Source organism: Eulemur rufifrons, chromosome 7, assembly GCF_041146395.1.
Source record: "Eulemur rufifrons isolate Redbay chromosome 7, OSU_ERuf_1, whole genome shotgun sequence".
NCBI lineage: Eukaryota > Metazoa > Chordata > Mammalia > Primates > Lemuridae > Eulemur > Eulemur rufifrons.
This window is the reverse complement of record NC_090989.1, coordinates 63259255-63287145: the sequence shown is the minus strand read 5'-3', so window position 1 is coordinate 63287145 and position 27891 is coordinate 63259255. Positions and strand designations below refer to the sequence as shown.

The 27891-nt window shown below is 44.0% G+C and overlaps 1 protein-coding gene across 2 annotated transcripts in view; it reads left to right on the top strand.

Annotated features, from left to right (window-relative positions):
- Positions 1–27891, top strand: part of FSTL1 (follistatin like 1) — a 55218-nt gene that overhangs the window by 5893 nt on the left and 21434 nt on the right. Inside the window, exon 3 of one of the 2 annotated variants that reach the window (XM_069472679.1) lies at positions 27472–27576. In XM_069472679.1, the coding sequence (XP_069328780.1) occupies positions 27472–27576 (105 nt within the window). The remainder of the gene's footprint in view (positions 1–27471; positions 27577–27891) is intronic. The other variant, XM_069472680.1, reaches the window with a different exon arrangement.

Below are 27891 nucleotides of genomic sequence, written 5' to 3'. Positions count from 1 at the left end.
TCAACAAAATATAACAAGAATTTTCTTGGCTGTTCTGATGAAGTAAGCAGTTGCTCTTGCTAAGGCTCTAAGAGCTGCTGCTGTCATAGATAACAGTGTCTGCATTAGCAGCAGTCTGGCAATAACTTGCTAATAGGATGCTCTTTGGGTAGTTGGAGTACAAAATGTATCCTATAAATCTGCATTTTCTGCTGGGGTTGGAGAATTTCCATTTAATCCCTTCACAGACTTTATGTGCTCTTCTGGAAGCCACCACCAATAAACTATTCCCAGGATTAAGTCTGAATTTGTGACTCTTACTATGTCCTCTGAATAATCTCAGACACTATTTGTGACCAACCAAGCTGTTGCCAAACAAGTCACGTGATTCTTGGCAAAAGCCATGACATGTTGCAGACCCAGATTTATATGTGTGTCATGGGATATTGGCTTGAATTGGCGTAGGGAAAGTATCTCTCTGTCTTTCTCTACTTTTTATTGTTTTCAAGATTTAAAATACTGTGTCTGAGGCAAAATTTTTTTACCCCAGTCTTTCCTCCTATCCTTCAATGATAATTAGTAAGTGTAATGTATTGATCTCCTATAGAAATGTCAGGCATTATGCTAGTCACTTTGCACATGTGCTACTGTTAGGAACAGTGTGGGACTAAAAGGCAGTACCTTACAGATACCTGTTCTGGAGGAGCTGCTACCACCGTTGCTACTGTATAGCTCAGATCTGGCCATTAGGGATCAGATCTAAGGCTTTAGCAGGAATTTCCCTTCTTCATCTGCTGCCACTGGTTCAGAAAATCCTGAAATGTGGCGATGGGAGGGATGGCCCCTGCCTTTTCAGAATTTGAGAGGCTCCACTTGGGCAGCTGGGACCATTTTCCACCTTGGGTCCGCCTTGGCCACCTGATCAGTATGTCCAGTAGATGGCAGTTTTTTCTGTGGAACTTTATCTGAAATTGTGTCTATTCCTGGGGCTCTGGTGTTTTTCTCTTACTTCCCATTTTCATATCACTCCAGCCCTCCACGGAGTTCCTTCCTTCATTGTCTTCTCCTGTTCTCATATCTGGGTGTCTCCAAGTCTATCTTTTACATGGACCCTGTTACAGAACCCTTTCATTATTAAGAGCAACACGTGGGATAATGAAAGCATACTTGACACAGAAGTCCTGCTCTGCCCCTTCCTAACTGATGTCACCTTTTAAAAGTCACCTCTTATCTCCGGCTTGCAGCTTCAGTTAAGAGTGAGGGCTTTGGGGTAGTGGACCCAGTTTGAATTCTGGCCTTGTCTAGTTGTGAAACTTTGGTCAAGCTACTTAACTTTCTTGAACTGACTTTCCTTATCTGTAAAATGGGGATAATGCCTATCTCTTTGCCTATCTATTCAATTCGGTAATGGAAAAGGTTTCCTCTCTCTATTCATGGTGTATAGTCAACGCCAAAAACAAATATCTGCAGGAGTCGAAGTGCTTCCTACCAGACCCTACTAGACACTGATAAAGAATGTTTTTGACTCTGTAATGATGATGTGAACAAGGGAATTCTCAATTTACACATAAACATCCACTATGCATTTCTATATTTGTACAGCCTGTGTGCTGGCTCAGCTTGTTGCTCCATTCGCTGATTGATCCTTGAGAGGAACTATAGCATAATGGTCCAGCACTCTGGCCTTGAAGCCAGATTGCTTGAGTTTAAATACTAGCACTGTCCGTACTGGCTGTATAATCTTGGGGAAATTACTTAAAACCCCTCTTGGCCAGTTTCCCCATCTATAAAATTGGCTTAATCCAGAGTATCTACCCCATAGGTTAGTTGTGAGACTCAAATAAGCTCCTACATAATAAAGCAGTTAGAAGAGTGTTTTTGCACATAGTGTGCAGTTAGCTATTATCATTCTTGTGGCATCTCTGTGGGAGGAACTCCAAAGCCATGGGATGTGTGTGTGTGTACACATGCACATGTATGTTCATGGCATGCAGAACTCTCCTTGCTTCTATTCCTTTCTCTTTTAAAAAGAGAATGAGTATATTTATTTCAGTGACTGCTGTAACACCCAGGATTTATATCAAAACTCTTCATTCTACTGAGCTAATCTTGCCCTTAAACTTCTGTGTAGTGTTTCCCTGCAAAGCCACAATGCTTATCGGTGCTCCAGGAAAAGAATTAAGTACTCGTGGAGCACCTCCTATGCATAGGCAGTGGGGTGGGCAAGCTGGCATGGATTCTCCCAAAAGGCAGAGTGAATGAAGGGAAAGAACTGGCAAGAGAACAGTAAGAAAAGGCAAAAGAATAGGTACTATAACTCCTCTGGAATTTTTCCACATTGTTTTCCTCTCTCCTGTGTCCCTATTTCTTACTTAGGGAGGTGGCCAACATCATATCTTGGATGGTCATTTTCATATATTCTTGCTATAGTCTCCATAGCATAGCCTGTTACTGGGCAATAAATTCTGAATTTTGGATTTCAAAAATATAATCATGCAGAAGAATAGGGCCCTTTGCTTTCATTGTTTCAAAAACATATACCAACTACTCTCAAAAACAAGGCAGGAAGTATTCCTGGGGCAGGCTGGGATTTGTCCCTTTGAGAGCCAAGGTTGTAACTCCTGGTGCTTTGCACACAAACCTTGAGTCCTGCTAGGAAGACACTGCTCTGTCTGCAGCCAGTCCTCACGCAGCCTCACTTGCCTACCCCTTCCCAGGCCTTGGAGCTGGATCTTGTTCTTGCTCCCTGTGTTGCTCTTTGATCTTCTCTTCATCTTTCTCCTCTACCTTCTTGTTTAGCCTTTTCTTTCTCATCTTCCTCCTCCCACCATTACAGAGGTCATCCCAAAGTGTTTTAGCTGCATTAGGAGCTGCCTAAATATCCACAAACCATCATGCTCACATTTTATGCAGAGGTAAAACTACACAAAGTCTTGATACACTATTTTGCATCATCTGGAACAAAGTAATTTCTCAAAGTCAACTCAAAGAGGAAAGTAAAAGATATCACAAATCTATTCTCTGTCAGGCACTGATTTAGTGCTGGTCAATAAGGCACAGACTCTGTCCCCAAAGAGCTTGCAGTCCACTGGAGGAGGCAGACAGGAACACAGGCTCAGAGGGATCCAATGTGGGAAGTGCTAGGGCAGGGCTAAGAATCTGACCCAGCACTGGGGGTCCTTCAAGGGAAGTGACCCACCAACTGTGCTCTGAAAAATGACCAGTAGTTAGCCAGACAACAGGCAGGAAGGGAAAGAACCTTGTCTTATTCAATTCTCACCACCTACGTAGTTATTATAATCTTCATTTTATCAGTGAAGAAACTGTGGCTCAGAGAATTCAGTTAGTTACGCCAAAATCAGCCCACCTGGTAAGTAGTAAAACCAGGATGCAAACCCAGGACTTAAAATCAATCCCAAGATAAATGCTCAGTTTTCTAGGCTGACTGTGTCTTATTTCTGAAAGTAACTGAAAACAAACCAAAGACACTTTTGCTGGTCATTGAATTCTCCCAGTTACATCAGTTGTTAAACAGCTTAAGTGCCTAGATTGATGCTTCAGGCCTTGTCATTCTGGCCACATAGACATGGATTGGCATGGTCTCCACTTGGATTCAGGTCCAGCTGCTTCTCTGACCCACGTTGGCATGTAGTTGTTACACTGGTCATTTGCAACATAATGGTTAGTGACTCAGATGTTTTAAGGCGATTTCTCTTTCAGATGTATTCACAACTGTTCCGCATTTAATAAGGCCAAATTGCAAGATAAGTAAAACTCCAGCTGAGTTGATGGGTGTGGTTGTACAGATTGTTCACTGCACAAGTGTGTCATGTGCGTGGCACAGGGCTTATCTGCCCACCCATAGGAAGGGGCACCTTTTTTCTAACTGATGTGCAAAGCTCTCCAACCCCACCATTATCTCTGAGTCATGTGATACTTATTGGACTATGATGGTCATTTCTACATCTGTACATTTTTTTTTTTTTTTTTTTTGAGACAGAATCTCACTCTGTTGCCCAGGCTAGAGTGAGTGCCGTGGCGTCAGTCTAGCTCACAGCAACCTCAAACTCCTGGGCTCAAGCGATCCTACTGCCTCAGCCTCCTGAGTAGCTGGGACTACAGGCATGCGCCACCATGCCCGGCTAATTTTTTGTATATATATATTTTAGTTGTCCATATAATTTCTTTCTATTTTTAGTAGAGACGGGGTCTCACTCTTGCTCAGGCTGGTCTTGAACTCCTGACCTTGAGCGATCCACCCGCCTCGGCCTCCCAGAGTGCTAGGATTACAGGCGTGAGCCACCGCGCCCGGCCTCCATCTGTACATTTTATAAATTGATTTCATTCAGAGTCTTAGAAAATTTTCATTATCAGGCCTTTATCAAAAGCCAGCTCTGTGTTTTTATGGATTTTCGTCATGGATAAGCAAAGATGATACAAATGGAAATTTTAAAAAGCTGTTCTTTTGTACCCACAGTGTGCTACTTTTGGCTGTTGCCCAACTCAATCTAGTTTGGGAACTGTGATTCCCCAGGAATTAAGAAAAGCATTCCCAGCATCCCTCTGATTGCTGAATTAGCAGCACTTCCTCAGCCTACAGCTGAATTCCAACCCCTGGGAAGAAATGTCTTAGACAGAGTGAACCCCAGCCTGGAGCCTGTCAGAGGTTGTGTCATGTGTTTGCATTAGCTGAACAAAAACCGAGCAGGCTTTCCGGCCTTGCTCCCCCCTCCTCCCCACACGCCCCTCCACTGGGAGAGGCCAGTTAAAGTCTAGACACTGTCTGCTTGGCTCCATGCCTTTTCAGCACAATCTACACGGTTCTGCAGCTCTGACTTTGGTTGCCTGTCTTCGCTCGTTTCCCCAGTTTTCTTAGTCAGCCTTAAACGGTTTCAGGGGGACTGGCGTGAGCCGCACACGCAGGAAGCAGGTGAGTGGATTTATGAGACTGTCAGGATTCAGCCGCCTGGAGAGGTTCTGAGCGGAGAAGATAGCAGCAGTGCTGGCTGACGCTGTGGCTGAGTTTGTAGCCATCCCTGGTGTAAGCTGGCTTCAAACAAACCTCCATTTTTTGGCCACTGGTGGGCTGGGGCAAATAGCCCAGGACAGACAGTAGCACCCCAGGTAATGAACCTCATGCCATGTGGACTTGGGCAAGTCACCTGCCCCATCATCTGCAAAATATGGGGGTTAGATTAGGTGAGCTCTAAAACACAGCCCTGAAATCCTATCCATATTAAAGAAGACAGATATTCTAGATTGGATTATCAAAATATTCTAATTAATGGAATTAGGATATTTGATTAGCTCTTATCTTAATTTATGGCCTGGGGAGGAACAATTTGAAAGAGAGGCTGGCCCAGGAATGAGAAAACAGAATGAATAAACACAGGAGGCGTTCTGTGTCCTTTACTTCCTCCTGTGTGTATTGAGTGCAATATAAACAGTACAGCATGTGGCACCTGAACAGTCTTCATGCCCAGGAATCCCAAATGCTGTTTACTGTACAAAAAGGAATCACTTGATTTTCTACTTCAGAAACCAGCTGCTCAACAACATGGGGCAAGAAATGAGGATGCTCGGTCCCCTTGTGGTTGAGCAAGGAATCTTAAAAGACAACATCAAATCCAAAGCGTGCAATTTGAGATTTATTGAACTTATTTAAAAAACAAAAAACCAAGGCTTTCTTCTAGCTTTTGTAAATTATGATGCAGTATTGCAGATGGTTTACAAAAACAGTTGTCTGGACCTTAATTTTGTTTTCTGGAATCCTTCTTGCCTTCTCACCATGTCGCCTGGCCCGGGTTCAGGATTCAGCATCCCCTGAACAAGTATTAATGAAGTTCCTGCCTGGCTCCCCTGGCCTTGATCTCTGAATCAACTCAGGGCTGCTATTACCGCCTGTGGGCACTGGTCTTTGACTTTGACCTCAGTGGTTAAATCAAGTCACTTGTGAGGGTGAACTTAGTAGGAAGCACAAGCCAAGGCAGATGATTTAGTCGTGCTGAAATGCTTGGTACCTTGCCTGTATTCCAGTTCCCAAATAATCCCAGTGTGCTAAATTATGCTGACAGTTGGTCCTGAATGTGTGTACATATATACACACACATAGACACTGACATAAATTTCACCACTTGGAGAACATGGATATTTACAAACCTCTAGCTCAAATAGTGAGACTCCTCTAACAAAAACAAATCCCTATGGAAACTAATGAAGAGAAGCAAATATGTTATTAAATTTCCTTTAATTTGACAGTTTTTTTATTTAGTTTGGCATTTGACTTCTGTTTTGCAGCCCTGATTTCTTTCTGATCCTAGGCACATGGACATGTGCTTATTTTTATGGTTGTGAAGTTTGTTAATGAATTTAATAAATGTATGTTCATTCATTCATTCTCTACCTCATTCTGAAAATAAGAGAGATGTTTTCCTTCCCAAATCCCATGATCAACATGTCCTATTAGGTTCTGTAAGGGTTAGGCTAATCACATATATTTTTCGTTATGGAGAGGACCCAAGTTTGTGGCTTAACATTTGTGACAGAGAGAAAGAAAATGGATGGGGAGCTCAAAGACAGGCCAGAGAGATTTCTGATCACTTCTACAAGGATACCTAGTTTATCTAAATTTAGTGTAAAATTGACACATGTGGAATTTCTATCAGACAAGCTAAAAACTACTAAAACAAATACAGCTGCCTAACCTGAGCACCGACTCAGACATACCTGAGTTCCCTTTATTGTCAGGGTCCCTATCCGGAGGGCCCAGTGTGGCTTCCCAGTGGCCCAGCCCAGCTCACAGGAGCTGCCTTGGGATGGAGGCAGATGTGCCAGTCATTCACCAAGGCTCGGAACACCTTGCCTCACTTCTCCAAGGGCATCACTATCTTGGCTCTGCATCCTGTGCCATAAATACGATGCTGTGTTTAATAGGAGCAGGCTGAGGCCTACAATGGAAGCAGAAAATTTACCTGACTTCCCCTTGGAGTCTCACGGATGTTTTAGGAATGTGTCCATTTGTGTTTTGGTCCTTCTCCTCTAGTCTTTCCGCCTTGGCATTTTCTATTTTCTTTCTTTCTCTTCCTGTGTGGCCTTGGCCTTGCTGACAGCCACACGCAGAGAAGCAGATTTCCTGGTTTAACTATTTATTTTAAGGGTAAAGCCTTTCGCTTTATGCACTAATTGGTGTCCGAGTCATGTTCAACAGAAGAGTAATTTTCTGCATGGCACCAAGGGCTTGATAATGATCAAAGAAAACCCCAGTTCCCTGTAGGAACACCCACTTCAGGTGTGAGTCCACTTTGGGTTTCCTTTCTTGGGAGATGGGATCAGAAGGGAGAATGGGACTGAGAAGTGTTTTAAGTAGAGGCCAAACATTCAAGCCTGTGATTTATTTCTTAGTAAAATTCCCCAAGGTACTTGTGGACCAGATTGCTTAGAGGACAGTTACAAAGTTAATAGGTTTCTTTTAGAGGTACAATTGGAAAAGAATCTTTGTGTTTCTTTATTTCCTACAAAAGAGCATGTATGATAAAACCTGGGTGATGATAAGAACCTATAAAGGTTGGGGTTTTTTTGGTTTATAACATGCCCTATTTTTAGGCACTCTCTTTTTTTAGACAAAAATAAAGAAACTATGGTGGCAATATGAAATCCTATAAGAACAACCAATGCCTGAGTATTATTAAGCCCACTGTGTTGGTCATTTTACAGCTTAGGTAATTGAATTTTCCCTCGAAATTCCCTTACACATTTGATCAACTAGATGGCTCTTTGTTTCCTGCTTAAGTTGCTCCCTGGAGTTGCTGTATGGATTAGAGCACACACTGGGTTCCTCCCCAGTGGCTGTGTTTCCGTTGGCTGATTGGGTTATTTTTCCAGGTAATGCTGTCATTATTTTGCCCAGTATAAATGTCATTGTCATTTGGTGACTCTAATTACTCACGTTACAGTGACCTGGAATGTAAAGACCTCCTCATTTCCCAGTGATTTGTTGCTTAACTCCAGGAAAAAGCCTTCTCTCCGCCTAGGCTGGTGAAGTGAGTGAGTGAGTGTGTGTGTTTTGGTCTCAGATAGCTGAGGACTATTCTGAGCTCTAGACTGCCGGTCTGTGGGCTCAGATGTGACAGTAGCCACATTCAGAAAGTCATGACATTCTCTTTGAGGGAGAGACAAAAGTTAAGGGTTCTAAGCCTCGGTTGTTCAAAGCATGTGATGAACTGTTCCAAAATGGTTCTTGTCCTAAAAATGGGTGGAGCAAATAGGAAGAAGGAAAATAGCGATGAGGAAGACTGGTAGAAAAGCAGGGAGTGATGCAGGTCACGCAGACACTGTTAATCGTGGTGGGTTTAGCCAGTGAAGACAAGGTGATAAAGTGAAGAATTTGTGGTCTTTATCTTAAGTGCTCATGAGGACATAGTGTGAATGAACACTGCCATTATGATCAGAAAAGATATATGACTGCTTTTGCTAAGTGAATGTATGGTCTGTAAGCAAAACTCACAAGAGAAATGATAATATAAAGCTACAAATTAAAATAGCATCTGTATATAGTGTGTAGCAAAGGGGATGATGTATATAAAGTGCCTAACACAAGGTAGGTATTCAATAAATAGTAGTGGCTATTATTCTTCTTGTTATTATTGCTTGAATTCCAGGGAACAGTGGAACTGCAAGGGGAGACATAAAGAGCCGGGACCCATGCTCCTCACATTGTTCATTGTGTAGTGTTAAGAAATGTGCTAGGTAAAATGGTTTTTTAGCTGCAGGACTTTTTAGAGTTTTCCAAAGTTTGTGTGCATTATTTATGACTCTAGGAAGAAAGTATAGTAAGCAGTGTTCCCCAAACATTTTGTCACAGAACACCATTTCAAAAAAGATCATAAATATTTCAAGGTTAGTTGTTCCATGGAACAGTCAGGACAGGCTTCCAGAAGAGTCTGTTTACCTCTGACCCCAGGTCTTAGTGGACTTGCCAAACTCACATCCTAAACTAATTCAGTTTCACCAAGAAGGCATGGAACTCATCTGGATCCCAGGGCCTGTGTGAGGGTAGGTACAGCATGACCATGTCTGTACCTACCTAGAACTGGCTGAGTTTTGGGATATCAACTGAAACTACCCTTGAAGTACTTCTTTTTGATTTTTCACATTTCGTATCCATACCCAGTCTATCAGCAAGTCCTGTAGCCTGTACTGTCAGAGCATATCACCTCTGCATTGACTGTTCTCTGTCTCTACCACTACCCTAGTCCAAGCCACCATCATGTGTCTGGACTATTGCAGTAGCACCTAGTTGCTCTCTCCTTTCTGCCTATTGCCACCCTGTTATCTATTTCTCTACAAGCAGCTTGAGTAATCTTTGTAAAACACATATCTGATCATTCCCTGGGCAAAACCCTCTAGTGGCTTCCATTGCATTAAGAATAAAATACATTGTGGTTTTGATTTGCATTTCCCTGATGATTAGAGATGTTGAACATTTTTTCATATGTTTGTTAGCCATTTTTATATCTTCTTTTGAAAAATTTCTATTCATGTCCTTTGCCCACTTTTTGATAGGGTTGTTCAATTTTTTCTTACTGATTTTCCTGAGTTCTAAATAGATTCTTGTTATCGGTCCTTTATCTGATGTGTAGTATGCAAAAATTTTTTCCCATTCTGTAGGTTGTCTGTTTACTCTTGTGACCACTGCTGGTGGGACTGTAAACTAGTGTAACACCTGTGGAAAGCAATGTGGAGATACCTTAAACAGATACAAGTAGACCTACCATTCGATCCAGCAATCCCATTATTGGGCATCTACCCAGAAGAACAAAAGTCATTCTGTAAAAAAGACACCTGCACCCGAATGTTTATAGCAGCACAATTCACAATTGCAAAGATGTGGAAACAACCCAAATGCCCATCAATTCATGAATGGATTAGCAAAATGTGGTATATGTATACCATGGAATATTACTCAGCTATTAGAAATAATGGTAATATGGCATCTCTTTGGTTCTCCTGGAGAGAGTTGGAACCCATTCTATTAAGTGAAGTATCCCAAGAATGGAAAAACAAGCACCACATGTACTCACCAGCAAACTGGTTTCCCTGAGTGCACATTTGGGAATAACACCAATTGGGTATCGGACAGAGGTGGGGGCTGGGGGGAAGGGATGGGTGTATACCTACTTGATGAGTGCAATGCGCACTGCCTGGGGAATGGACACGCTTGAAGTTCTGACTGGGAGGGATAAGGGTGGGAGGAGAGGATGGGTGTATACCTACATGATGAGTGCGATGTGCACTGTCTAGGGAATGGACACGCTTGAAGCTCAGACTCAGGGGGGTGGGGGGGCATGGGCAATATATATAACCTGAACTTTTGTACCCCCATAATGAGCTGAAATTAAAAAAAAAAAAAAGAATAAAATACAAACTTCTTATCAGGCCTACAAGGCTCTACATGGGTCTAACCCTTGCCTGCTTTCCCAGCTCACCTCTTGCTGCTCTCCCTGTTGGATACTGTGTTGTAGCTACACTGACCTTTTTTCTGTTCCAGGAACAGAATTCCACCCTGCTTCAGAACCTTTGCACTTTTCTCTCTGTCTGAACTGCTCCCATCCTTCAGGTCTTAGCTCAAGAAGGCATTCCCTGACCACTCATCTAAGTGGTGTCCTCTCTCCCAGATTTCTGTCATACATACTCTATTTTCCCCCAAACTTATATGTCACAATCTGAAATGAACTTATTTGTGTTTATTTATTCACTGTCTCCCCTCTTACAGGACAGAGCCCTTGACTGTCTCATTCTCCAGTGCATCCCCAACACCTAGAACAAACTTAGCATATAGTAGGTGCTTACTTAGTAAATATTTGCTGGATCAATCCACTGGCCAAATGGATTAATGAGGCCCAGTATCTCATACGTAATATGAGGAGGTGCATAGTTTCATACCTGTAATCTTTGTATCCTAATTATAATCATCTCTGTGCCAGATTCTGCAAGTGTATTGTGCACCTGGGAACATGGTGGACAACACTTGCTCATCAACACTTTGTTTAACCTTGGACATGGTAGTAATGCTAGGCTTGCTTAATCAGACACCTGGATTCGAATTCTGTCAGCTTTAGTGAAGCTGTAATTTAAGCAGAGGCTAGCTGAATAGTACATATTTTTGTTCTTTTTCCATGATCAGCAATTCTGATATAACTGGGCAGTGTTCCCAGAGGAAACTAATGTCTCAAGGAATATAAAATAAAGCATTAAATTCTGTTGTTGATGATTCTTTGCCCAAAGCCACTAGTCACCTTTGTCTTCTGACTTCACCTTTTTCTGTGACCCTTACTTCTTGGAATCCTTCCTGCTCTTGCTCTCTCTCCTGTTTCATTTGAACGGCAACTGTGATGACCCAGTGTGGGTAAAACAAAGAAAAAGAAAAGGGCATTCAATGTCACTGGATTTGCACATTAAGATCTCAGAGGAGAAGTCTTTTATTCTGGGGAAAGTTCCACCAATAGCACAGTGATCAGCATTGGAGTCCCAGGAAGCAGATCACCCCCACTTACTTACCTGCAGTCTTAACTCTAAACTCTCTTACTTGACTCAAACGTTGAGTTTCCTGACTTACCATAGCATATTGATCCACTTTTCAGTGGAGTTGGGGGTCCCTTATGGTAACCACAAACAGTTAAATATGTGGCATTTCTCCAGTATTTAATCAGTTAGAAATGAAGGATAACAGAGCTTTGAGAACTCTACTGTTACGTGATACTTGGAAGTGTTTCTACCACAAATGGATAATCTGTTCATAGCAACTAAGCTAGTAGGTTTTTATGTAGGGTTTCTAGCTCAGTCCTTGGGGAAAAACAAAATGAACAGAAAAGGAGGTCTTTGTGTATTATTGGTACAGCCCGAGGGTCTCACAGGGGTTTAATCTCTGCAAAAATAGTGGGCTTTGCTGCAGTGGAACAGAAGACCTGGCAGTCGCTCCCTGGCAGGCCTCCTGTCAGCTAAGGCCCGATTGGCCTGTGCAAGTAGGTTTTACAGCTTCCCCCCAGCTGTGACTTCCCAACTGCTCCAAAGAAAGAATGCAAGGCAGGAATGTTTCAAGAAGAATAGAATGTGCATGTTTTCATTGACTTTAATCTCAAGCCACTAAAATTGTGTGTGTGTGTGTGTGTGTGTGTGTGTGTGTGTAATATTGAAAGCTGGCTGCAAGAGAGTGTAGCAATCAAACCAAGAAAATGAGAAAAAAAAAGTTTTGGGAAAATGTAAACACCTCATTGCCAAATTTGTCCATGGATTTTTATGCCAAAAAAGTATGTTTAGTTAAGAGAAGGCTCAAGATATGTACAGTTTAATTAGCCCTTTTATCATTGTTTCTGAACTAAGCCATACAAAGTCCTAAAGACAGGAAATGGCAAACATTTTTATCTTATAGAGGAGACCAGAAAGGTGAAGTGACTTGTCCACAGGCATTGAAAGCTGAGTCAGAGTTAGGCATAAGTGCCCGTGTCACCTGGACTTTACAAAGGACTTAGGTATGCATTACTTCAGAATCCTGATTCCAGATGCAGCCCAGAATGCTGCCTTGCTCACATGTTCAGATAATAGAGCAAGGCACTTCTAAAACATTCCAAGTTAAAGAAAGTCTTACTCTTTCTACCCAAACTCTCCTTTGATACAGTAAAGTCAGAACTCAGAACTTACTGTTCAGAACTGGGCTTTTCATTATGAGTGACTACTAGCCACAAGTGGCTATTGAACATTTGAAATGTGGCCAGTCCGATTTAGATGTGCTGTAAGTGTAAATAAAATACATACTAGATTCCAAAGATTTAGTAGGAAAAAGCATATAATATCTCAATAATTGATTACATGTTGAAATGATAATATTTCAGATATATTATCTTAAAATAAATTATTAAAATTAATTTTACCTGTTTCTTTTGACTTTTAAAAATGTGACTACTAGCAGACTTTTAATTATATATGAGACAGGTATTCTATTTCTATTGGACAGCACTTCTCTAGACAGTTGTCACTTTACCCATACATTGCAGGTAGCCACACATTGTCTTGAGTTGTCCCTTATTAGATTGTCATTCTTTTATTTAAAATTACATGGATTTATGCCCCGCCTTCTCACCTAAACTATAAGCTCCATGGACTGTGCTTTCTTCTTCCCTGAGCCCCCAGCACTCAGCACAATGTTTGGTTATTTTGTTGCTGATTATCCCATATATTGCCAACTGACCTGGAAGTAGCGTTCATCCATTTTCATGTTGGACAATGATAAGGAAACACAGATTAATTTGTGTTTGGATTGTTGCTTTTTTACAAAGGAACTGATTTTATGTAGTTCTTAATTTGTTCCAGAAAGATTAACATTCCTCTAAACCGGACTATTAAAATCCAGAGGACCTGCAGGAGGTGCCAGAACTTCCTGTCACACACGCTCAGCAGAGAACAGTGGTGTTAAAATTGATGCTCACGGGTTTTAAGGAGCCTCTCCTTAGCCACCCACCCACCCACCCTCACCCCCGCAACTTTGGGGAAGTTCCAAATACAGTTCAGAAATTTGTGCCCCACTTTCCAGGACCAGTCTGGGTATGGGTGCAGGTAATAAGGCCTGTTGGCCCAGTGGCTCTCCACCGTAAGCCAGAGTTGAGAAGAGAGCCCCCACCAGCCACAGCTGCGAATTAACTGTCAGGAATGCATACCTGAAGGCTGTGATTCCCAGAGTCTCTGAGGAGACTTTCGTAGGAGATGCATCTGGGTGGGCCTTACCCTTTAAACATCCTACAATTTTGTAACTGAGCTTTTGGCTGAACCACATGCTCATAATATCTAGGCTGGCTATATGATGTCTAAAATACAGTGATTTCTGCTGGTCCCCTGGGAGAGTCTGACCTTTCCCTGGGTTTCATGACCACAGGATCCCTGAGCCACTGTTTTTGGTTCAGTTGCTAAGGAATGTGTAAGAATGCACCCCTGGAAACCGCCCCTGTTTAGGGGCAGATTTATTAGGTCTCACATCTGTGGAATGATCCCACTCTGCTGACCACTTTGTTCCCATAAACAATTGATAGGGAACCACTGCTTTTGGTGGCAATGTGTGAAACGAATGATTCTCTCTTTAGAGGAGCAGTTGGAAGGATTTGTAATGACCAAGATTTAGAAGCAAAGACAGTCCCATCTGCCCGGGTTTCCCAGCTTCCCAGCAACACAACCCCCTGAAAGTCCTCATGTGGCTGTTGAATCAGGGGAGATTAAGGTTACAAGAAGCAGTCTATCCCCAGGGTAGTACCTTCTTTGGGTTTTTCGTCTTTCCTAGGTTGTTGTGTTTGTGGGGATTGAACCATATATGCCTCCTTGAAAATCCAGTACCCAAATCTATACCTGGGTTTTGGGGGGCCCATAGGTACCAGGTTAGAATGCCCACTTTATAAAATAAAAATAACGTTTTTCCCATAGCAGCTTAATAATGAAGGTGACCATGTGTGACAGTTTATGCCTGTTGTTCAAGTGTATCTATTTAAAAGGTCCCCTTTTATTCTCAAATGTCCCAGTTTGGAGGATAAAATATATGGCTGAGAGCCATATTCATGTACCCCTACCTGTCCTGGGGCACCCATCCTCACAGAGGATCTGGGCTCCATAGTGATACAGAAATTAAGCTCGCAGCCTCCCTGACCAATCTTCAGACTCAGATCCAGAAAGCCCCTGGGACCAGCAACTACCCAAAGAACAATATCATCTGCACAGACTCCTCCAGGAATTCCTTGTGGCTTCCTTTGGATGCCATCTGAAGGGAGCCCTTGATTTGCACCTGGAATGGCTCAGGGTGTAGAACTGGGCAGTGGCAACGGGCAGTGAGGAGGAACTGAAGGGAAAGGGCCTTTGAGAGCCTGGACTTGGGCAGCTGGAGGAGCCAGCCATGAAGCCTGACCGTGATGAACACCACCTGCCGCTGGCATTTCCTTGGAAGACTGTATTCCTTGGACTCCAGGTTTCCCCCCACTTTTCTCCTGGCCAGCAGTTGCCATGGCAACACAGTGTCTGAGAACTTCTAATTACCTCTGTCTGCTTCTCCTAGAACCCTACTGAGCCACACATATGGAGACTTCATTTAGCTTGGAGTTTCTTGCTGAGTTTTAACTGTTTCTGCACCCTTGGGCTAGAGAGTAATTGCCAGGGTGCTGAAAACGTGACAGCTGCTCTGCAGCCACGTTGCCCCCAAAGATTCCAAGGGCTTTGTCCCTGTTTTTAAAGTGGAGACTCACGCTGCTCTGCTCTGCCTGTTCTCCCTGCTGCACTGCATTTTGTTCCAGTCAGCCCTGACCTCCCTGCTACGCCTCCCAGCCCCTGCCATTCTGTCAAACAGTCCAAGCTTTTGCTTGGGCATCACAGTTCTTTTTAATGTGTCCATCCCCAGGAGAAATCAACCACCTGGGCATAGTTAAGGCCTCGCCCTTCCCTGGCAACCCTTGTTTCAGTGTGTTTCAGCCCACTGCAAGGTCAGCTGAGCGCATGAACCTGAGGGCAGTGGTTGGAGATCCCCCAGAATGTTCTGGGAGTGGAGGAGAGATAGAGCAAGGCAGGAAGCTTCGTTTTCTGGTCTAGGAATACTGACCAACCTGCTTTTGTCTACATCAGAGGATGATGCAGGGGCTGGGATGCTGAGAAGAATTAATTCAAAATAGTGGCCTTGGATAAGCCCATTTTCACAATTTCTCTTGGCCTCTTCTCACTTGCTCCTCCTCATCTCTACCACCAAGGTGTCAGACTGCTCTCTGGCTGTCTGACCCTGTACTCTGGAGTCTCACCCGGTTTTGCCTTGCTCCCAGGTACCTCACATTCCCACATTACCTCATCTTCCTCCTTCTTCCACCAAATTTTCATTCCCTCAGCATGTCTCAGCTAGGTTATACCCTAGCAGTGGACAAAGGAAAGAACTGAAAGCCATTTCAGTCCCCCATTGCTCTCATGTCTACCTCATCAACATACACACGCGTACGTGCTCACACCCCAGTGTCTTTCTGTGGATCTAAGACAATCTCTAATTATTGAAATTCCAGTCTAAATGTTTATGGCCTGGTGGAGGAGGGTGGGATCTTTAGGCAATTTCCCCCAAAAGACCAGCCCTGGAGGGAACAGCCCAAGGAGAGGCATTGGGACAGGTGCTGTTCCTTTCTGCCCCTACTCCAAGTCCCCAGGGCAGTGTGGTCCAGTCTGCCCTTTTATGCTCTCAGCAAAGGTTGATCGAGTGGCACAGGGTGCTATGCTAGAACCTAAGAAAGGACTCTGAAACATAATCATTGTCCTCTAGGAACCTATAGGTTAGCTGGAAAGACAAAATCTGCACAGTCAATTAAATTAAAAAAAATAAATGATCAAATGAATTCATACAAGGAGGAATTGAAGTTCGAAGAAAGAAGGAGGAATTCATACCAATCAAAAGTAAAAGGTCACTGAGGATGGAGTGGTGTGACTTGAGGTAAGCCTTGAAGGACAGGAAGAATTTGGGCAAGCCAGACAATAAATCAGACTTCCCAGATGGTGACATTATTTTTCTAGCTGGTCTTGTGGGACATCCTCTGCCCATCTGAAGGTTAAAGAAGCATCTAACAATACCTCATAGTGTTGACATTTTGAAAGGGTAATGAGTTCTCATTTCAAAACGTAGAGCCTCGGGAGCCCTGTGCCCTTTACTTTAGTCTGCTTGTGACTGAAACCCGCTGTGGCTACCTGCTCTACACACAGACACCTCCCGAAGCTCTCTGTAGCCAGGGCCCCCCAGAAGTGGAGGCTTTCCTGAGGTGAGGGGCCAAGGATCTTGAGGCCACATAAACAATAAAGTCACCAAGGAGAGAGGAAAAAGACTCTGAGCCCCGTAGCAAAGACTTTATTAAATATGGCCAAGTAGATGGCAGTAGGTGACAGTGTTGGACATCCAGCTCAGCACCAGGTCATGTGAACCACCTTGGAGAACAGGTGGCTTTGTCTTCAAGTTTAGGGGATCCATGTGCAAATTGGGGTAATGGAAAGGAGGCACAGAGCCGGTGGTGGGACTATTTCCCAGCTCAGGGAAGTTACCCAATTTCTCTGCCACAGTGGATTCCATTCCTAGTGGGTATGTGGTATGAGAACCACCTCGGGACTACTTAAATTCAGTGGCACCCAGGGCAAAAAGGGAGGAGAGGAGAACTAGATACCTCTTAGGCTATATCCATCACTCATCTGCCTTCTACCAAATCGGGAAATAAATCCTGCATTCCACTTAGAATTCCAGAGCATGTGAATCCTAGTGGGTCCAGGATTGGGAAGCCTGGGGAGGTGTGGGGGTGGCTTGCTCGGGATGGAGTGATGGGACAGGGCAGGGATGTATGTTGGTCCGGAGGCAGCAGGCACTGCAGCAGATGCTTCTAAAACTGGCTGTCTTGGAACTCTGGCACAGCTGCCCTAGAGCTTTCTCTCCCCTCTTTGAGTTGAGGGTATTGGGATTTAGGTGTGTGGGATTATTTAAAAACTTTTGATCAACCATTTTCCTTGAACTACATGTGGAAATAATTAGAGCATGAATGCTGAGTAAATGTGAGCCCTGGCAGCCCCAGACATACTTCAGTGACAGGTTCTTGGCAGGAATGAAGAATTGTGAATCTCATGTGAATTTCCTTTAGCCATTCTCTCCTTTCTTTTCTTCCCTTTTTTCCTTGCAAGGCAAACACAAGTAGAATAAAAACTTTATTAATAGCATTCTAGGGGAGTAGAAGATTCCAGCTAGTTCACTGAGAGTGAAATCAGCCCACTCAAGTGGGGTCCCATTACTGCTTCCTGATTTCCTCTGCCATGGTGCAGGAGGGAATGAGAAGGCGTTGCTTATGAAAATCCGTTGACTGTGAGAGCCAACTTCAATTCCCCCACCCAAACCCAGCAAAAACTCTGAAACGCACTCAAGCGGCTCTACACAGAACCAGCCTCTATAGTCTGGGCATTTAGGTTAGCTTCCTTGGGAGATTAAAGTATGATATTCAGGAACATCTGAAATGCTAAATTCCTGAGTTTTCTAGTTAATGGAATTCTAGTAATTTAAGGGACTGAGGCATCATGTATAACCCCTGCATTTTACAGATGAGGAAATGGAGGCCCTCAGTGGTCAGGCGCTTTGCCCTACGTCATACAGTGCATTAGAGACAGAGACGTACCCATTTCTTTCCTCTTGCATCAGTTCTCCTGACACAGGACCTCACTGCCTCTGCATGGTCTACCCTTTAGGTTACTGGTTCAGGTTTCAGCAAAGATTTAAAAGCTTTTCTTTCTTCTTCCTTTTTTTTTTTTTTTTTTTTTTTTTTTTTGCTGTTTCATCCCAATGTTTGCCAAATCATTTCTTGTACAGTGGCATTCATCATCCTTTCTTGGAGCTCTCTAGGCTTCCTGGTATTCCTCCCAGTTTTCTGAATGCTCCTACTCTGCTTTCTTGGCTGCTTTGCCTTCATAGCCCTCATACCGTTGAGCGGGCTGTTGACTGTGCAAGGGGATGAGGGGGGCTGAAACCCCAGCTGCGCTCTGCTTGCCAAGCGCTGTACCCTGGCCTGGTGCTGCATCTGGCACAGAGGGGAAGGTGCCTTTTCTGATTTGCACAGAGACCCCATGTGGGCTGTTCTTCCTACTCTTCCAGTGTTCCCCGTGCTCAGCCTTTTCCTTCCCCTTCCCAGCTGCCCTCAGCTTTCTACTCCCACACTTTCCTCCTGAGCATATTTGTTCCCCTGCCCCTATTTCTCACTCCTACACAGATGACGTCCAGATGTGCATTGCTGGCCTTTATTGTCAACTGTCAGTGGGATATTTTACTGTCCCTTTAGACACACGTCCATAACCTACTCACCATCTCCTGCCCTGTCCTCACTCAGCTCCCTCCCAGGCCTCCATCTCCAATAGAGACATAGCACCGACCCCCTAGGTCTCAACAGCCAAAGATCCTGGCAGCTCCCTGCATTCTCTCCTTCCTCTCCTCTGTCTAGTGTGTTGCCAGGCCTTGTTATTCTTTAGAGATTTCTCTTGGATTCCTTCTGTACTCATGCCACCACCACCTTGCATGAGACTCTCACCACCCCAGGCCCTGTCTAGAGCTCTTCCTTCTCCTCTCAATTCCACCCCACCCATTTTGTGCCATGTACCACCGTTCAACTATTCTTTAAACCCTCCTGCTCAAAACCCTACAAATTTTCCATCCAGATCCTACCATTCTTCAGGGCTCCGCTCAAGTCCCATATCGTCCATGCAGCCCTGTCCCCTGAAATTGGCCCCATTGTTTCAGGACCACATTGGTCTGTGTCAGTTTCATCACCACTGCTGGTTAGAAACGCCTGTGAAGGCGGGTGCCACATCTTCCACTCCTTTTGGAGTCATGCCTCGGAGCTTGCACCATGCTGGTCATAGACCGTTATCATTTTTATTTTGTTGTTATAGGCATTCATCAAATATGTTTTTTGATAGGTTTAAATTATTTGCCTTGGCCTTTACTGAAGAAGACTGGAGGACTGATACCCCCTATGTTGGCCTCTAAAGTGAACAAGCCTTAGGCAGATGATTGGAGAGGAAAATGAATACCATACTCAAACCTAACGGGCTAATTTGGGGCAGATAAGTAGTCTGTATTACAAGGTTCCACCCAGGCATTCTGAAGAAACTGAAGGATGAAATTGTAAAATAGGGGCCTTGCAAAAACACTCTTTAGGAAGACAGACAGGATATCTTGGGAACTTCCAGGGATCACACCGAGGACTCAGACAGATGCGTCTTGCTTTCACACTGGGGAGCCCAGTAGACACTGTCAGTATGAGTGGAGTCACTGGATGTTCCTGTGTCGAGGAGGCAGCGTGGCACTTCATGTGAGAGACACCCCAGCTCATCACTGTGGACCATGACCTGAGACACGAGAGCGGAAACGCCTTCCTCGGGGGCTGGAGTCAGAGCCGCCTATGTTTGACTCTTCCCTCTGTCACAGCGCAGCTCTTGGAGTCACAGTCTCCTCTGTACAAACAGGGATGAATCCTCCAGCTCCTAGATCTCTATGAGTTTATGTTTAGTTCTATATGAAAGCGCCTAACATGTTTCTAACTCTGGAAGTGCTCTCTAAAGGCTGCTATACGTCTGCTATGACTGGACAAGACCATTATGGAAAACCAGAACTTAGCACTATATGGAAACCAAGCACCTGGTGTGCTGTGCCCTGTCTGGGCCACCCCTAGGAAGCCCTAAGTGTATGGGGCAGGAGGCAGCCCGGAGAGGGCACCTGTGCAGCCACAGCCCTGAAAGGGCTTCCATGTGACCGTGGCCTCAGCCAACTTAGGTTCTTCAGTCTGAAAAGGCAGACACGTAGAGAATGTGATAGAATAGATAAAATAATTTTTAAAATCGTTAAGGTAAACAGCATTGTCCCATTTGAAATCTGAATGTAGTAATTTCCAGGCACACAATATGTTGTCACCACAATGAGTGGTAAAAGTCAGGAATGTGTTATATCCCATAAGCTGTGATAGAGGCTGAACACAGAAATTAATACAAAGGAGAATTAAATAATTCTTGATTGACAGGTCCATAATAGTTTTTTTTTAATCTTAAAGCTAATTCTCTTGGGGTAATTCATTTCTTATTTTGATGTCATGGAGCCCAGCCATACCTTCCCAAAAACATCCTGAGTGCAGCTGTCACTGGCCACTGATACTAACCTGAACCCCCAAGACTTTTTAAAATAATTTTTATTTATTTTTAAGCAGTTTTATTGAGATATCATTGACATATAAAAATTTCATATATTTAAGGTATACAAATGGTTTGATGTTTTGATATTAGTATACATTATGAAATGGTCACCATTATCAGGATAATTAACATATCCATTACCTCTACCTAGTTACTATTTTGTGTGTGTGTGTGTGTGTGTATGTATGTGTTGACAGGATTTAATTTACTATTTATCCCCTTAGCACATTAAAAATATATAAAACAGGGCCTGATGGGGTGGCTTATACTTGTAATCCCAGCACTTTGGGAGACTGAGGCTGGAGAATCGCTTGAGGTCAGGAGTTCTAGACCAGCCTGGGTGACATAGCAAGACCTTGTCTCTACAAAAAAAAAAATACATACATATATATAAGTGCATATATACAAAAAAAAGCAGTACTGTTGACTATCATTGCTGTTGTCATGCTACACATTAGATCTCCAAAAATTACTCGTCTTACATAACTGAAACTTTGTACTCCATACCCCCCAATAACTTCTTGAGCATTTTCTCAGGCAAGACCCTGTGGTGGGTCTGTGGGAAGCTGAAATGTGCAAGGCACTAAGAGTCTACTTGAGATAAGCCATATGTGCATAAAATATGAAATAGGGCTCTCACTAACAGACCGAAGGCCCAGAAGCCGTTATTGGAAAGATCTGGTTTATGAAGAAAGTAACAGGGCAAATGGAGAGTTGGATTTACCATGAAGCTAATTAAGCTTCAGTTTCAGACCTTTTATTTGCAAGGCCCCCTCCAAGGCACTGTGCCAAAGTTGGCATCCATAGTTGTGTGTCTTTTTCTTATGGAGGGCTCCCCAAATTGTTTATGCTTCAGGCCCCACAAAACCTGGGTCTGGCCCTGGTGCACTGAAATGAGGAATTGGTGGTGAGCATGTGTCAGGGAGGGACACTTTTACAGCAGGGACTGAACAAATGCAGTACCGACTGCCAAGTGCATCAGAACCATGGCTAGAAATCCTCCTTCCTCCTCCTTCCCTAGAGTATATGGGAAGCACTAACGCATTTTTTTTCAGAGAAAAAGAATCAGAGAGATTTGAACAAAGTCACGTGGTACTCCAGCTAGATTTCAAGGTCCTGAAGCCGTTTTGCTCTTTCTCCTCCCTGGCTTTCCCAGGCCTGTGCTACTGGATTCCACACCACGACAGCTGCCTGGGAGCAGCCAGCATCCCACTCTATACGCCCCACCCCAGACCTCCCCTTGCTCTCCCCAGCTCTGTGAATTCCTTTGTCCCCAGCTCTGTGATACTCTGTGTATATCTGAAGGGCCCTGGTGTTCCTGTGAAGTTTCCATGACTAATTCTGGCAAAGCAGGGGGAGCCTTTCTCACGTCAACAAAGCCACTCTGTCACAGAATAGTGGCAAATGGAGCCAAAATTCCACCTTGGCATAAGTAGGGCTTTTCATTTTTTTTTTTTTTTTTTTAAAAAAAAAGAAAGTTGGGAAGGAGGAAAAGAATGGAGGGGACAGAGTCAGCCCAGTTCACATTAGTGAAATGATGGTATATTAAGCTGACAGTTTTATGGCTTTGCCTATAAGCTTCCTCCCCTGCCAAAGCAGGCTGTTCTTCCAGAATTTGTTTTACTTCAGAAAACGTTTTTTTAAACATTCAAAGTGTATTTTATGTTCAGAGTTAATGCTAGTCGGCCCAGAGACTCAGACACACGATCACCTCTACTGGTGGTTTTGCAAATAACTTGCTTTTCCATTTGCTTGCAAAGGATCTTTTTTGATTGCAAAAATAATTGCAATGTTTTAAGACCTTGGATTCAAGACAACACCTTTCCTGGCTTTGATTTGTCAAGAGTCAGAATGGTTTAGAGGAACAAGGCTGAAATTAAAGTCCGGAAACCTGGGGCCAGCCCTTAGCTCTACAACTGTGAGATCTTGGAACAGTCACATGTAGCTATGAGCCTTAGTTTCATCTTCATTATGGGATTGTAAATCTGGAAGGGCCTTAGCAGTCACCCTACCTGCCTATCTTAAAAGATTTTGAGAATCAAAAATGATAGTAGAAATTACACATTAATCAAAATTACTGTCCAAGTATAAGGTATCATTATTGCCATGCAATGGCTGACAGTTGCTCAGAGAGAAGGTTTCTACCTGGTAGAAGTTGGGAATATTCCTGGTCAGTCTTTTTTCAAGGGAGTTTGCAACGTGAAATTAACCATGAGACCAAACTTCCAGAGCTCGGCTTGCAACACACATAATGAAATGACATAGAGGCATGTCAGGGAGATGATGTGGAAGGATAAATCTAGAAACCTAATGTTTCTTCATTTGGAGGCAGATATTTTGTTGGTTTTTATCAGTATATCTGGGTGTCCACACTTCCAGAACACAGCTCCTACTCCACTCAATCAATTACATTCTCACAGGTACATTCAGACTTATGGGTACAAACTTTCATAATAATGGACCTGCCTGTAACCTCGTACTCACAGAGAATAGGCACTTGCCAATGTGGCTATCTCTGCGTAGGTGAAATTCTCATACAGCTTTGGAACCTAATTCTTAAAATCATTACAGTGGTAAAGGAAACAATTCTATTTCATTTGCAGAACTACATTGTACCTTGTGACCTTGCCCTGGGTCAGCCCTTGGAGCTGTCCCCTGTCCCTGCAGCTTACTGCGTTAATTCCACCCGGCAAGGGAACCTCGAAGCTTTGATGTTAGGCCAACCGGTGTTCCGTTCCTGGCTCAGCTCTCACTAGTTATGTGGCCTCCATGTGTCACAGAGCTTTTCTGACTCTCAAATGCCTCTGCATCTGTTACATGAGGCTAAAAATACAGGAATCTGCACAGAGGTTGAAATGACAGATACCTGTGCAGGTTCTTACACAGTTGCAGGTGCTGTAATTAATATTAGCTGTGGGCCCTAAGCCCTTGTCACCCCTGACTAGATTGCAGCCTTAGACCTGCCGGGTTTCCCTGCTTCCAGCCTCTCTCCATCCAGGCTGCCTTGCACTTTGAATCAGAATTTCAGAATTGGAAGGGACCTGGCACAAATTAACATTCCAAAGCAACACATTCTTCATGTCACCTGTCTAATCCCAACCCTCCAGGGTCCTCACTGCCCATGGATTGATGGAGAGCCCCCTCCAACCCCCACCCCCTGCTGCCCTGCTTCCATCCCTCTCTCTCTCTCTCTCCACGACCCCCACCCCCACCAGGCAGCCATCACTCTGACCCAGGAGCATGCCCATGCCATGTTCATCCTCTTTCAAGGTGTTCTTTTCCTTCACCAGCAGATGGATAAGACCATCTACCACCCTAAGGAACTTTCTAGGCACCTCAGGGATGCACTTGATACTCCGACTCCCAGAGAAGATGGGGCTTGGAGAAGGGCATTCAATGGCACAAAAGTCACCTCTCTAGAGAAATTGTCTTCATTGTTAGTTTCTGCATTAAAGCATGCCTGTGGATGGGGAGAACTGGGGAGGGCTGTGAAGCTGCAGGTGAGACCTTTCCCAAGGTGCCTGTGTCTGCGGGGCGCCCGCCCTGCCCTCCCGCACCACCTCTCCCTGGGAGGACAGCTGGGCTGGAGCTGTAAGCAGCAAGACTGTACTTTGTACTTCTGCATTGCGGCTCTGGGCTGTGCGACACAAAGAGAGAGATTGCCACCTATTGACAGACATGTCACCTGCAAAGAGGAATGATTGTGTAAGTGGTGGCTCCCCACCTCTCTCTGTGCTCTTCAAACAGGCTCTCAGTATTTTCATTCCAGTGTAAGGGAGGACAAGGGAAAATGAGGACAGGATAGCCCAAGGTGGTGATGACAGTGTGTCAGTGGGAAAATTGTCAGAAAATAAATTGCGCACTGTAATATTAGCCACTTTCTGTTGTGCGGCAAGCACTGTGCTGCATTCAGTACATCTCATTCGGTCCCCACAATAGCCCTCTAAGGATCATTTCTCACTTCACACATGACAAAACTGAGGTTTAAAGAGAGTACCTTGCCCATGAACAAGGCAAGCAAGCAATAGAGGTGGGATATGGGTAATTCAAATCTAAACTTCTGATGCACTTTCTCCCGATACTTGCTTATTATGCAATTCACATCCCCATCATAATTTCCTTAACTTAAGAATATGAAAATAAATCAAATATAAACTGCTTTCCTTTTGGTTGGGCAGAATCCTAGCTCTGCCACTTTCTAGTTATTTACGTCTCAGTTCCCTCTGGGGATAGTAATGATGTCTAACTTAGGGCGTTATTGTAGAACTTAAATAACATACAATAAAAATTACTTAGCAGGATGCCAGGTATTTACAAATGGGAGCTTACCTACCTGTGGTCTGAAGATATGGGTTGGAATTCTCGCTCCTGTCATTTCTAGCTTTGGGACCTTGAGCAAGTTATTTGACCTTTCTGATCTTTAATTTCCTCATCTACAAAATGGGGTTAATAATAATAATAATATACATGTTCTTGCCGGGTTGTCCATGCAATAAGATAAAATGTGTATGAAAATACTTAATAAATTTTAATTGTATCATTAAAATATTAGTTGTTATAACTTAAATAAAAGGCATCTATTTCTTTAAATGGATTTTTGAGAACCTTTTTTGAAAAGTGACTTGGGTTGAATTCAACCTGTAAGTAAGTAAAAGCTCTTATTTTTAATACTCATTAAAACCAGCAGTATAAGATACAGGGAGGCTCCATAAATGCCGCAGGCTTTTCTGCAAGCAGCTCTATAGTGCATTCCCATCAATAACGCTTTTCACAGGCAGCTGGCTTTACGGTTTATCATGTGCTTCCAAATACATTCTCTCATTTAGTCTTCTCAGGGCAGGGCAGGTATTTACTCCTATTTTACAGATGAGAAACGTGAGGCTCAAAGAATGAAAATCACTGGTTAAGGACCCGTGGCCAGTTAGTGGAGGTTTGTGGGTGTTTGCCTGTGGAGCTGTGTGCGGGTGTGTCTGAGAGCAGGCCGATTCTGCACGTGTTTTTTGTGCATCTGTGTGTCTGTAGCTCATGTGACACACCCACAGGGGGTGCATATTTCTCTTTATCCCTTGGCTGGAGTGGAGGGAGGAGGAGAACGTAATCTCATCTGAGATTTTTTTTACACTGGTCAGCAGTAGCCCTTTCCTCCTCCTTTTTAGTGTTGCCTTACATTTCCCAGGCACAGTTTCCACAAGGGGGCCCTGCCTGGAGAATATGCTTGATTTGATCTCCACTCCCTGTTTAGGAAACAACAGCTCTCCCGTCCTGCCAGCTTTCTGGGAATTACTTTTTCTTTTCTTTCCTTTCTGCCAGCTTTATTGAATTCTCCTTAGCAACATCCAGAAAAGAATTGGTTTAGCAACAGCATGGGAACCAATGAAACGTGAGCATGGGAACAATTTCTAGACCAATGGGAGCCCTGCACTGCAGCAAGCGGCTTAGCACAGAAAACAATACTGTGGAGTTTGCAGAGCAGCCTTCGGGTGGCAGCAGACCAGCTGTATTGAACACAGCCCCTCAGCTGCAAAGCATCTACCTTGTTTTTTGCCTTTTTTTGACCTAATCTTGCATATGAAACATTTACCAACTATAAGAATTTTACTGTTGCAAGCCTGGTGGGTGTGAGTTCTCTGTACGACATGGTAGACGTGGCCTGGAGGGTGGACTCTTGGTTCCATCCCCACCTTTACCACAGCCGGTCCCATGACCTCATCACGTCTCCTGCCATCTTTGTTGGTTTGGTCACAGCCAACGCTGGCCTAGTGAGCTTGGGCCTGGAGGTCTCTGGTGACTCTGCCTGCCCAGCCAGTCCGGGAAAGAGGCTGGGGAAATCACAGTCTCCTTTATTTAACCACCACTACTTCTGAGCTGAGTAGTGAATGAAATGGGGCTGGCTTTCTGCCACCAGTAAATAGGAGGGAAGAGATGTGCCCCCAACAGGTTAGTGCTTGTCCACACCCACATTTGCAGGTGGCAGACACTGAGACCATTCCCTGCTTCGTCAGTTCTGCACATATCTGGACAGGAATGCCTGACCAGCAAATGGTTTGAGGATAGTTCTACTGTCTATCAGGTGGTTTGGCCTCTGAATCTTGAAGCCATCAGCAGAAGTGAACAAAGGCTGAATAGATCCAGAAAGAATACAGCAATTCCTTGTTTCCAGTGGTTTACCTATCCTTCTTTTGTCTTTGAGATGACATTGCCTTGAACATCACTCAGTAAGGTTTGGGTCCTTCAGATATTCATATTTCTCTCCAATGTTTCCGTTTCCACCTGGCTTACTCTTCTCATCTTTAGGAGTCACTTAGGCATCGTATTCTCAGACAGTCTCATTTGATATCGCCCCCCAGCCTGCTGGTGCTTCTGTTACTGCACTTCCATATTGCTTCCTAAGTGTCTCTTTCTTTATGAGTTTCCTCTGTGAGTCATGGGGCTTCTTAAGGACAGGGACTACTGTCCTTTGTATCTCCAGCCCTCAGTGCAGCATTGGCATAAAATAGGTGTGCTCAATAAACATTTTTAGAAGAAAGGAAGCATGCGAGAAAGGAGCTCTTGCTCTTCGAGAGACAGTCTTAGAGATAGCAGTGCCTGGGAATGTGGCACTGGCTGTTAGAGGCGACTTCTGGCTATTCAGGACCCTTCTCCTGGAGCCACGACCCCAGACCAAAGCCCAAGCCTGACAGGTAATCACCACCATGGGCTCATCTCAGTCACATGGTTTCCTTTATGATTATGTTTCAGGAAGAACTAAGGAGCAAATCCAAGATCTGTGCCAATGTGTTCTGTGGGGCCGGCCGGGAATGTGCAGTCACAGAGAAAGGAGAGCCCACCTGCCTCTGCATTGAGGTGAGTCCTGCTATCGGGAGCCAGACGACAGTGTCCGAGGCCAGCGTGGCTGCTGTGAGGGAGCCGCCAGTCAGCAGGGCAGCGCCAGTGATTTCATCCTCTTTGTAAAAGCATCCCTTGTCCATCTGAAAGACAGGTGGAATTTTTATCCCAAGAATTAAAAAGCAGATGCCTGATTTTTAATGCAGAGATGTTTTTCTTTTTTTAAAAAAAATGTTATAATTTTTTAAGTTAAAAGATTGACAGTTGCTTTACATAAGTCAAATAGTACAGATATTTTTATAGACATAAAATTAATAATCTTCCCCCATAACC